Source organism: Coturnix japonica, chromosome 13 (assembly GCF_054131305.1).
Source record: "Coturnix japonica strain WE chromosome 13, WE-NBRP24, whole genome shotgun sequence".
Taxonomy (NCBI): domain Eukaryota; kingdom Metazoa; phylum Chordata; class Aves; order Galliformes; family Phasianidae; genus Coturnix; species Coturnix japonica.
In genome coordinates, this window is record NC_140675.1 from 2128861 (window position 1) to 2142283 (window position 13423).

Genomic DNA, 13423 nt, shown 5'->3' on the forward strand with positions numbered 1-13423 from the left:
TGCTTTGCTCACAAAAAGCTATGTACTTGCAGTCAGATTCTGTTTCCAACCTTGATAGAATATCTCAAAAAGCAAACACCGCTTTGTGTCTCCTGGTCCCTAACAGCATCTTCCTGTCCCCTCCAAAAGTAACTTGCTCTTTGCTGCAGCTTGATCCCTCTGTAAGAGCTACACTTTTCCTGTTGCATCCTGCAAGTGCACTGTCAACTGTAATTCACAAACTGCACATTTCCTCACCACGAATGCTCAAGGGGAAAAAGCAACATCTCTTTCCCCTTCAGTCCTAGCTGCTCCCAAGCTTAGCTCTCTGATACTCCCGCTGCTCTCAGTTGAAAAGAAACCACCCTCAGTGGAGAGTTGCAATACTACAGCGTATCCAGCCCCTTCTTTTACTAGGGTTTCCAAAACCAACAAGAGAAGCAAAAATAAATAAACAAATAAAGCACTTAGATGGCTGTTTTCTATGGCTGAAGTTACCAATTAAAATGGGTTTGGTTTGAAAGGCCGCTAACTTTAAAGTTATTTCCTTTTCACTTTCAAGAAGCTTTCCTTTCCTTTGAAGAAACTGCTTGCGCATCCCCAAGATAAATTAAACTAATTCACTCCACAGAAATCATTTGGCTATCAGTGAAATTGCCTTCATGGCATCTTGGCAGTGAGTGCAGGGCAGAAGAAATCCAGCTTCTTCTGGAGTTGGGAAAAGACATTTGCGAGCATGTATAAACCAAAATCAATGTACTCTTCAAAGGCAAAGAAAAAATCAGTTTACCACGTCTGACATACTGCCTGTGAGTGAGAGACATGATACGATCAATAGTCTTACTTCACTCAGCAAGATGAAAACTTCCACTGGGCGCATGTTCAACTTCATGCATCTGGATGTGACAGGGATGGTTGTGATAAATTTAAATTAAAAAGGCCCAATACGATTAGCACAATAAAACAAAACTGATCAGATGTAGCTCAAAACCCAAAGAAAATGTAGGTGGAATAAACTCTCAGATACAAGCTGAACTTCCAGTAGATTCCTTGGAGTGCAGAGCTCGATGTCAGGGCTGTCATTTAGGCCAAAAATAGCATATTTCCACAAATATTCACTTAAAGAAACTCACAGACATTTTCACCTTGTCTGAGGATTTTCTCATCAAGACCAGAGTGAACAGTGCATCTTAGGACATTTCCTGCCTAACTGGGGCTATAAGAAGCCAACTTGCTGTTCCATCCACTTCCATTCTGTTCATCAACATTTGAAACCATCAGTGTTTTTTTTTTATCCTGAGGTCTCAGAACTATTCATTCTGTTGGGCATCAAGACTGAACAGATGGGGACAGATCCCAGACATATGCCAGTAGTATCACCCCTCATGAACTTCCGGTAGTTCCCCCAAAAAGTCATTTTCTTCTCACTGAAGCAGCAGAAAAGTTCAACCATTTTGAAAGCTAACTTGTGTTTCTCTGATTGCACAGATTGCTCCAGTTTGGGCTTTTGCATGATCCATTCAGACTATGTCTTCACAGAATTTCTCCTGTCATTGCCAGAAAGATAACAATAACTTACTAACAATATCTAGTTTAGCTGAAGTACTTTGAGGATACTAAGGAGCTGTAAGGAATTTGTATTCACTCTGCAGGTGCACGAAGACTCTGAAGTTTGGAGTTGGTTAGAAGATTCAGTAGATAACCCAAGACTTTCAAAAACACCCCACAATGATGAAAGTATAGCGGTATAGTATGCTTTCCACATCTCTAACCATAAAACAGGGCTGTTGACACAACTGCAATAATCCATCTGCGTGCAATAACCCATAGAAGATACAGGGAGTTACTCACCACAGGGGCCCGGTTGATGCTGCGCAGATAATACAGAAGACCTTTGGTGTGGTAAATTGTTGGATGGAGCTGAGAACTGGGAGTCAGCCACTGCCTGTTCAGATCATCTCCACTCAAGGAACAACGGTGGCTGAAATCACAAAGCAACACATCACAAACAAAAGTTGATTCCAAAGAGTTCCTGATTCTGGCAAGACCTGGCACAAAGATGGGGAATGCCAATTAAAACACAGATCAAAGACTTTTAACACTGGGTTGGAATGAATCAACAGTCGGTACATTTCAGAGGTGCGTACCACCATGCAGATTTTATCATCCCCTTTCCTTCCAGAATTCAGACAGTTACAGCCCTGAAAATAAATGCAGATTTTCCTTTACTTAAGTACATACACAATCAGGACCACTTACAAACAAAATTACCTTCGGAAACGCTCTAAATTCTGCGCTATCTACAAAACTCACCCAGCTTACGTGCACAGCAAAGGCTTCTCAAAACCTCCACAGCAAATAAGTACATCCAACTCCTACTCATTCTAATTGAAGACAGGTGCTTGAATCTCTTCGACCAGCCTGAAATATGTATGCACTTAAATGAGATGAGCTGGATATCTCATTTAAGCTCCTCCGCTCATGAGAAATGTAGCTATCTGAAGCACATCAAGAAGATCTTGATGCATGCTACATCATTATGTGGAACAATTACCTAGATTCACTGCAAAGACTGGATAAAAAGCTAAATAAGGATCCTAGATTTGCACTGAGAAAGTGTTTTCATTAGTTGGATTGAAAATATTCTGCTCCTGACTCAGTGATCAGTGAAAAAATCTGCAGGATATTTGATTGTAAGGAGCAGCACATCATTGTACAATTTTGCAGAATCTGACTAATTTCCCTCATTAGTGATTGTGTGCACTGCAGAGCCTAATTATTGTAAGTACTGGACAAATTTCTAGCTACAGAGTTACATCCAGCTTTGCTGTTCCAGCCTCCTAGTCACAGAATAAGTACAGATGTATTCCTGGGGACACAATCTGGCGGTCTGAAGATAGAATCTCGCATTGCAACTGGGGTGCATTGCATCCAGCGTTATCAGTGAGCCTTGCAAATAATGCTTGCAGAAAAAAGGTCTTAAGGCTGGAATACTTCAAAAAATACTAGATACAATGGAGAACTGGTTAAGAAAGGAAAACAAAGAAACAATAAAATCCACTAAAAATGTCATACGTTTCTAATGGAGAAAAACAAGGTCTCTGATGCCATCTTGGGGTTTCTGGCAACATCACAAGACTCATTCTGACTTTACTCTAGTTTCAGTGTTACCTGAATTCCCTTTTTTCCTCATAACCCACAGCTGCTACATTGCTCATTCTGAAAGCTGAAAAATATTGCCAGTAACAAAAGCATGAGAAGTCACTGAATGCTTCTACCAAATATTCTATGTAAAAACATGACCGTTTCTGTTATGTTTCTTAATAGCCCTTCAGGCAAAGTTACCTGCAGGCTCACCTTTCCTGACCTGCAAGAGAACAGATGCTCAGCTGAGATTTACAAGTGTATTTCTGCCAAGAACTTGTGTGCATACGCAGTTTCCTTCCAGCAGGCGTAACTCCATTCTAAAAGTCACTAAACAAAAAGCCAGTTTGTAAATATATATATAAATTATTCTTCTTTCTGAACACAAGAAGAAATTAGATGTTCTCTTAGAAAAGGAGGCAAGAAAAACTAATCGATCCTGTTGCATTGCAGTGTTTCTCACTGCAGCATTAGATTCTGCTATGGACTGTGGTCTGGAATGTAGGGCTGGTTCACAAGCACATCTTGTACACAGCATGCTGACATGTTCATAGGTCACAGTACCCTCACTCTTCAGTCTTTACTCTGCCCATGTTGCAATTTACCAATTCCATCATTCTGATACAAAAGGAGGTTCTTCCTAGAGGAGACTCTATGACAGTTCAATTGCCCCATGACATTCACAGGCTAATTTATAATGGAAGGAAGGTAAAATCTCACCAAGAAGGCAAGAACTGGGAGGCAGAGTTCAGTTTTGTCCTCCAGTGATTAGTATCTTCGCTCATTCGAATGACCTTTAGATATTAGCCCTCTGCCTGGCAGCCTGTAGCCATAGCTCTGAAGGAGATGCAGAACTTTAATTAAATTATGAGACACTGATTTTTCCAACCTCGCTCACTCCCTCTGACCATACTGTTATAGGCTGTTTATTTTTGGAGATCCCCACCAGCTCTGTTCCCTTGCTCCTTTCCTCCTTCTCTTCCTCTCCTAATAGCGATGACATTCGCAGATAATGGTTTTGTCCGTTATGCTCTGCATCCAAGGGTGAAGGTAAAATATTAAGCTGATCTCAAGTGCTGATAGCAAATAAAGAGACTGGAAAGCTGAGACTGGCTTTCTACATTTGGCAAGATTTAATGAAATTCACTTCTCAAACCAAAGGCATTTCTCACAACGTAGTTCCAAGCTACTGTATTTGCTTTAAGTGCTTTATGTCTTCTCTCCTTTGCAGCATTAGTGAGACTACGTGACAGCCTGGATGGGACTCCCAGCAGCTCAAACCAAGTGATGAAAATGTTTGCCACAAGGAATTCCAATAGAGTAAAGGAAACCCCACCTCTACCTCTAAACAGATTACCCGTAATTAAATTGTATTTCTCTTGCTCACAAGTCTGATGCTTTGGATTGAACTTCTGTTATAGCTCTACCTCCTTTTCTACCTTTAAACAGTTCTTTGACGGGGGTCAGCATGTGGGACAGCTGTTAGCTGCCTCCTGGGGTACTGCTTGACTACCAGAGCACAGAAAAAAGGAAACTATTTGCTCCTTTGTTCTACATAAGAACTGAAGTGGCTCCATTAAACGTTCGGCCACAACCTTTGAGATACACGATCCATTAGTGCTACTGTAGAAAGGATCAGTTCCACAATTTGAAGTAGTTTGTGTAAATATCACACATCTCTCCCACCAATCAAGACCAAACACTTTTGACCTTCTCCTCCAAGCAGACTCTGGGGCTGTAACGTTTCTGTAAGTAGTTCTAGAATAACTCAGGAAAAGCCACAGAGCTGGTAGAAGATGGGATCCTCAAAGCATAACTAAGGTGTTCTAAAAACGTACGTAGCCAGAAAACACTGCCACAGTGATCCACAGCAAAGCACCCAGCACTCACAACTGTCTGAGGAAAGAAACGCTTGGGTTGTCTGCCTTTCAGATATACTAGTGCCATGCAGCCCTGGAAAATGAACAGAAAGTAGTCAAGCCCACACCCTGAAGCAAAGATTTGATGGAACACGCTCAGCTCTCCTGTGACTGGCTGTGAGCAAAGAAAACTCAACCACAGGTGAATTTGTTGATGACTGTTGGTTTCAAATATCAGTACACATCATCAGTAATACTCCTGCACCTCTGCAAGCCGCACCTCTAAAGATGTATAAAGGCAGGTAGTCATTCTGAACTGCAAATGGGAGAACTACTCTAAAAAAGCCAGATCCTTAACATCTCAAATTGATACACCACAGTCATAAAGATGAGGTTGAGTTTTCTCTTCTGAATACACAGGCAGTAAATGCACTTCTAAGAGAAGCATTAGACCTTGCTCTGAAGGCAGGGACACCTCACAGAGAGTTAATGAGAAAGAGGTTAAGTTGCTAAAGCACGGACCTATTCAGTTAAAAACAGAATGATATTTTAAGTCTGTTTGCAATTTTAAGACCTTGCTTTTAATCTTGTACCTCGAAGTCTGACATCAAGTTTTAATGAAGATTCATCCTCTTTTTTTCTCTCACCCTTAGGTCTGCTTGGTTTAAGAGCAAAGCAAAAGATCCCTGAGCGCCTCAGCTTCCAACTGTACTGAATTCTGAAATGTCTTTGGACTGGGAGACATGAACTAGTCCTAACCCAAGGCTGATATTGTCAACAGAACCCTTCAGTTGGCTGCTGTAAGACTGGTTCGATGCCCTGCATGGAAAGAAAAATGAGAGGGGAAAAAGAGAGAAGGGAACACATGGGGAGGAGAGGGGAAAAAAGAAAACAAACACCAAAAAACAAAACAAACCAAAACAAAAAAAAAACACTAAAACAAAAGGGAAAAGGAAATATGAAATAAAGACATGGGGGGGATAAATGTAATGCACAAGATATTAGACCAGGAAGAAAGCGAGAAGTGGAAAGAGAGGAAAGTCACTTTTTAAAGAAAAGATGTTGCTGTGCTTGGAAGATAAAATGATTCAAAATCTCCTGTCCATTACAGATAAATGGAAAGACAGGGCCCATCATATCAAATGAATGATGTCAGGACTGATAATAACAGCACCTGGGGCACAGTGAACTATGAAATCTAAAGGGATGCATTGTGTTTGATATGTAGAGAGCAACATCACCATTCACTGTGCATCTTAAAAGCAGACAGCAGTACCAGCACAGGATAAGAATATCTATAAAGGAAAGTAGGCACAAGTAAACATCAGGATGCCGTTGAACAGCATGTGGCAGCCTCAGACAGACACAGCATGCTGGACTTATAAATAACTACTGCTTACCCAGGATGGAAGCAAGAGGAATATTTGCATTAAGGTGTTTTGGTCTTGCAATTAAGAAAGCTCAGATCAACCTGAGATGTGAGTACATGTGGAGAGGGCAGGTGGAATCGTGAATTTTCTTGATTGTTAACCTTTTCAGAGAACAAGGCAGTGATGTTGGAAAGCAGCAGAACCAGTAAAGCCCTCCCTCATAATTAAAAGGAAGATGTGACAGAAATAGAATTATTTTTTTACAGCCTGAAGTCCATGCGCTGGAACTGACTACATTCACCATACATTTATTCCATGGAGATGCTCATCCAATGCCATCTAGTCGTTGCATTACAGCATTGCCCTGCGATGTCTATGGTCATTCTAGAAACAGGAAGCCCCCACAACAACAGCAATATTGGAGGCTTTAAACTGTGTGCAATCCAATGAAACACCAGCTTATGGCAACTAACAGTCTTCCATTTTCTGAAATATCTGCCTTAATTGCATTAGAGAAATGTTGAAGTACTGAGTACTGCTTCGTAGAGCTCTTCATATAATCCATTTCATTTTATAGCAGATAAATATACAGATAAGCACTACAGGACTCTACAGCTGGAATCAAAGATGGGGAAAAAGAGGGCAAGGTGTTTTCCTACTGTGCTCTGGGCTGCATCATTAATTTCATAGTGAAACTTCTTTCCCATCATTTAAGTGAGCTGCTTAAAGTTCCCTCTGGGATACCTCACTTGGGCATCTTGGCAAGCCACGGGGTTTCACTGAAGAAATGTGATCCCTTCCCCATTTACTTCAAGAAACAAAGGGGGCAATGTTCTTTCTTTGTTCAGGGATTGAAGTTACCAGATTTTCATTTGTTCACAGTGAAATATAGGTGAATATCTGCAAGGCATATATACAGGCACCAATGACCAAAGCAGTTTCCATCCACATTACTGCAGCTAACAATTCACTACCGATCATAGCTTATCTCTTAGATGACACTCGTACTATCTGGCTGCCAACCAACTGAACAAGGCCACTGGAAAGATCCTGACCACTTTAGACCACTGCTGCTCAAAGACTTTTCCATTTCAGCACAGATTAATGAATCCATGATGTGTTGTACTTCCTCTTGAGCAAATGGTGTTCTAAAGCACCACTCCATCAGCTTCTTCTTGCCTACCCACATCAGAGCATTGATGCTAATTAGCATAACGAGCCTTCAGAGTTTCACCTTCTACATCTGACTGATTTTTTTTACAGTGGACAATTCTTCCTTCCCAAGATAAATGATTTAGTCTGTGCTTTCTCCTTTTGGTCCGTGTAACTGTGTCTCTGTCCTTGTTCTGATAGGAGAGTTCCTTTTCTCTCAGCGGACACATTTCATTAAGCCGCACTTTGTCACAAACCAGTTAGACACAGAATGAGATCTGCATCATTCCCAGCTAACACTGTCAATGTCATAATGAAATGAGACAAGAAGTTCACATGACCTACTGAAAAGGTGAGTTAACAGCCTTATCACAGCTAAACTACCTCCTCAGTTCCACATGAAAGGACGCTCATCAGATTTCTACTATTTTAGCTGCAACAACAGTAACTATCAAATATGAGAACAAATTCACCTGCAGTTGGTGACACTTTGCACTGTCATTTATGAGGAAAATGCAAATTATGATGATCTGTACTGTTTTGTGGAGGAGTAAATAAGGATTCAGGAAGCACCTAAAAACTGAAAGTTTCTTGACACCTACCATGAGTTTGAGTCATCTTTAGACCCTTTTTGCAACAACTTCAAATACTTTCTCACTGGTAAGAAAGCCCAAAACAGAATTTTTAGTCACTAGTTCTGACTGGAAAAAGTAATTTTCAACTCAAGATTTTTCTTTTAACAAGTACCTGCTTCCTGCTGGAAATCATAGCTTTTCCTCAGCTCATTCTCTTCAAAACTTGGAGTTTTCCATCAAAACTTCAAATTGGCCAGTTCAGAATGTTAAACTGTTTAAGAGATGCCCTCAGCATATGGCAGAATATGTGCACTTAAGGATTCTAAGGTACTCATTCTTCTCTGCCAAAGCGCCTCTTTGTCTGGGCCACGTGTCCTACAACACAACTTAAAGCGCTGACAACACTAATTCAGTAAGATGCACAAATTAAGATGCAGCAGGGGAGGCAGGTGAAGCCAGGACAACGGGACAGCCAAGCAACTCCCAAATGGCACTGCAATGACATTTCCAAATGGAAATGATGTTTTTAAATGGGAAGATTTGGCTCCAATTTTGACTATTACTCATTGAAAAGCTTAAGTTTACCATGGGGAGAAAACAGTTCTTTAAGACAGCCTCATCCTCCTACAAACTCTTTCAGCAGATCCTAATTTTGCAGGCACAAATATTGAAAAGTGAAGACACTCATGCAACAAGGTAGCAAATCAGTGAAAAATTAAGACCAGAACCAGAGGTTTCAAGACAAAGGACTGAATAACTAACATTTTACTTTTGAAGTAATGTCCTTCAGCCTGCTTCTAAGTCTTGCATTGTTCACTTTCTTAATTTAAATATGATTTACATTCATATACCTGAAGAAAGGTTCTTAACTGACTTAAGCTAATTGCTCACATATGGATTGCATTAATTGAGTTGATTTAAATATCGGGTAGTTATATCAGTGCAATCTCCATATACAAATGAACACTAAGAAATACATTTTCCAGATGACTGTTCTAAAATTTAAACCCAACTAAGTGACACATAAGAGCAAAGTGTGGCATCATAGATCAATAATAAGAACTACAAGCAGAGCCTTGCGTAGAGGCCAAGAATAAAAAATAAATAGAATGTGCAGAGATACCTTCAGATCTGTTCAATTTTCCTAGGATCCTTATGCAGCCCCATAGTCCAGTAGGTAGCACTCATTCCTACAGGCAAGAGCGAACTGAAGATGTTAATTAGAATGGGAGGAAAAGACCTCAGAACAGATGCTACAAATCAGAAATATTCTGCTAATAAGTTATAGAATAATTGGAGTAATCCAAAAACATTGTCAGTGAGTGCTGAAGAACCGTTGCACTTTTGTTTTAGTAATGAGAGTAATGAAACAAACACTGCACAAGGACTGTGGTCCAAGATATTATGATACAGTTCCCTTCTGGACCATCACTAACATCATCCTGGTCTAATCATGTTCAGCATCATCTAAAAGGTTTTGTCCAGCTTGTAACATCCCGCTTCCTGCTAGTCATTGATCAGGACATTGTGCGCCTACCTCAGAAGACAAACCAATTTTGGAAACCTAGAGTCCCTTTTCAGTTTGGGGCCTGCAAAGATCTGTGTATCAGACTTGTTTCAGCAAACTGACAGCAGCACGAGCAGAGATCTCAGTACATGAGACTGTGATGTGATTTATGCTGGAACTGACTGCAGGTTGACATATATGAAGACATACTATACTTCCTCCGTCAGTAAATTAGAGTACTGACAAAGCACCATTACCAGAAATATGCTGAGCGGTAGCTTATGAAATAACACAAACCCAAGAACACAGTTTGTCAACCACCCTCTCCATGGCAGGCACAGTTAAAGAAAGTAACACTAGACTTTGCTAATCACTCACATTGGAGGAGCTTTCCCTTCTTTCTTCCTACTTTTCTCCCTTTCTTTTTACAGTCACGCCTTAAAACCAATATGATTGTGATCATATTGCTACTGATGCCTACAGCTCCACTGGAAATGCCCGCTATAACAGGATATATACACTGTTGTGTGACGATGCCTACTAACTTCACAGGCTACTTGCATGACAAATACAATCTCCCCGCAATGAAGTAATAATTCCTCACAGGTTACTCAGCAATCATATACATGAATGCAAGCTTTTCCCCTTTCTGAAAACAGAATTTTCAGCTCTGCCTGCCTAGTCCACTGAACAGTCACGAATTCCTATGAAACAATTTGATTTCTTTGCAATAAGTGTTCCTTTCTGTAGAGATAAGCAATAGTTACAAATCAGGTCTGTTTGCAATACAGTTTCCATGTCAAAATAGGAAAAAAAGCCAGAGCAAAACACTGAAAAAACAACAAAAGACTTATTTTCAAGTTATGCATTCCACCTGACTCTGAAGGGAAATGCATGTCTTCTATTGAACTAGACACGCATTCCATGCATCCTCAGAGATCAGGCAACCGCTGCTCTACCATCACTAGAAAAGCATCTGAGGGACTGATCTGTCACTGAGCAGAGTGAGCAGGCACAGATAAGTAAATCAGTTTGGGGTTATATCTGCAGATGCACTAAGTTGTTTTATTTACTTTCCCCCTATGCTTATGCACTACATGACTTCAAAGCTCAACTGAATGCTAATTCTGATACGAAAAGATGCACTAAAACAAATTGCACTTACGTAACTGCTCATCCAAGCACAGTGTCTCTGGGCACTGCACAATAGTAAAGTTAAACGAAGCATTCAATACCCACTTATTAAAATAAAGTATTCACTGGAGAAACCTGATGGGCTTGTAAATGTCTGCAAAACATTCAGGAAAAAAAAAAAATTAAAATATCCATATAAAATGCAGTAACTGATAAAATCGCTATAAAACAAAACAAAACAGACCCAATTCTCCAGGGAAACTCACATAATGGTGAGATTGGGCCAAGTGTTTAAGAGATGCCACGCAAGTGGTAAGTAAAGCTGGCACAGAAAAGTGAGGGCGCATAGAGAAAAATGAAGACTCCTAAGAAAAAGGATTTGAATTTGAGGGGAGATCTGCCTTAGAAACCAGGGCAAACACATTAAGTGCAGCAGTTTTGCTGGAAGATTCTAGTGGAAAAAAACAAAAGTCAAAGAAAAACTAGGACAGTAGATAGGAACAAATGTAAGCGGTTCTTATATACTTATGTGAGCAGAAATCTAAGCTGTTTTTTTTTTTTCCATAGCAATTGGCAAATTTTAATTGGGGGCTCGTACGATCAAAAAAAAATCCCTCTTGAAACAGATTTGTAAAGTGAAGTTACTTGAATTCTGAAATAAATGACCTGATTTTTCAAAATATGGAGCTACTCATCACTGCCTATTGAAGTTCAATAGAATTGCAAGCACTCAGCATCTTCCAAAGTCAGGAAATTCTTAACTAGCTTCCTAAAACATATTGGATCAGGGCAACTAATTTATGGTCCTTACTATTCGTTTTTATCTCTGTTCTTCAATTGAATCAGGAAGCTTTACGTATCAGAATATATCAGCAATATTCTAGAATGGAGGACACAGAACTTTTCCAAGTATTTTGGTGAGTTTCTGCATAGCTCTTCCTTCCCTTCCCTTGTTTTTAATGTATTGAAGTAGAGGAAAAATCTCTTGAAGGGTAATGAATTAAGGATATTTGGGCATCAATGGGTTTGAAGACACTTATGAAGAAAATCAATGATCGGCATCCAATTCTGGTAATAAAGCACTTAAAAAACTTTCAGATTAGAAGCACTGTCCTGCGTCAGTGAGTCAAAACCTCAGGTTCTGATCAAAAGCTGAAATAACTCACGACATAGCAAAGGGCAGCACAGTAAGCTCTCTCATTTAGACATGGAGAAAAGGGTACAAGATAAGAACACTAATAGGACCACTGGATCATTATAGCTCTTCTACTTCAAAGGTCCATGTTTAAAAGCTGATACAGTGCCACTAAACAACATGTGTCTGCTGGCTGCTCTACATGCTCAGTCACTAAACAAGGAGTAGGACCATACTGTCTACCTTTACTTAAGTTAACGACCGAGCACTACAGTTTTCTTCTCTCTAATACGAGAAACAGTTTTCATCACCTCATGGGTAAAGCAGGGTTTGCCCATGATTCTATGTTTTAATTCTTGATGGACCTTCCAGACCTAACAGGTGAATAACAGTACTGATTTATTGCTAAGTGCATCATACAGGGCAATACTACTTATGCCACGAAGGAGAAATTGTGCTAAGCACCAACTTTAAACCAAAAGAGCTTCAAAACTGCCTTCTAAAGACCAATATTTCATCACTGCAAAGAAACAACCTTAGACGCAACTTCCAACCATATTTTTCAGTGGAGGGCATCCATAGCATTTCTATCCACAGAATGACATGGAAGGGAAGTACAGGGGAATAAAATTCTCTGTTTGAAGATGGATTTGAAACAGAAACACGCCATGTGCTTAGAATCATAAATAGAGGCAGGAAGGCTAACGAGGCTCTGGAATATTTCTGATGTTATCTGATAGTGTTTTTCTTTTCTGAATTTCTCCAGGACTCCTTGTACTTTGAGCTATCCCGCCCCTCTCAGACCCAGGAGAGATTAAAGACTCAGCTGCATAACATTTAATCAATACCGATAAGCTCATAGAAATATCCTCTACAAAAATCAATGTGCAAATTCAAGTAGGCCATTCTGATCAACTGGAATAAATGTTGCAAATTATTTTGACCGTGGCTGTAAAAACACTGAGGAATAAACACCAACAAAGGAAAGACCTTAAGATCTAAGTTATCTTTCTCCTATATATATAAACAACGTAGTTCAGCTGTTACTGTTTGAATTTAGGTAAATTAGTGCTTTCTCAGCTTCTTATCTTTATAGTGTATTTGTAAGCAAAGTCATTGATTGCCTGAAGCAGAAGACCTAGAAAAAAACTTCAGCCTTCCACCTTTCTTGAACAACTTAATTCCAAATATATATAATTAATAGTGCTATATAGTGCTGTGAAATGCTAAATATCTTTAATTCTTCTTAAGGTGTAACACTTTTTTAACCTCCTCACAGTCTGAGCAGCAGTTCCTTAGTGGTGGATAGCGTGATAGACGCTTATCTCTAGCCCTGAGTGCTGCAAAATACCAGGAACAGAAAGCTAACAGAGATAGCAACAAGGTAAAAAGAAAGAGGAAGAACTAGGCCTTATAGAGCTCGTTTCTCACACAGCAAATCTGTTGGCCCCAAAATTATGCTCATTGAATGGCAGCACTGAATGTATTTCTCATGGTATGACTCCACAGCTGCAAAATCCCAGCTGCAATTAAGGAACTGCGGGGCTGGATGTTCCATCATTTTTATA

General features: G+C 39.9%; 1 protein-coding gene and 1 long non-coding RNA gene across 2 annotated transcripts in view; one reads left to right on the top strand and one right to left on the bottom strand.

Moving 5' to 3' along the window:
* LOC146758570 (cytosolic carboxypeptidase 4-like) overlaps nucleotides 1–13423 on the bottom strand; it is a 101933-nt gene that overhangs the window by 63157 nt on the left and 25353 nt on the right. Inside the window, exon 2 of the mRNA XM_085514565.1 lies at nucleotides 1831–1960. Within this exon, the coding sequence (XP_085370691.1) occupies nucleotides 1831–1960 (130 nt within the window). The remainder of the gene's footprint in view (nucleotides 1–1830; nucleotides 1961–13423) is intronic.
* Nucleotides 1967–4509, top strand: LOC146758572 (uncharacterized). Its single transcript, XR_014934019.1, has 2 exons — nucleotides 1967–2118; nucleotides 4355–4509. It is a non-coding gene; the product is annotated as an uncharacterized LOC146758572 (long non-coding RNA).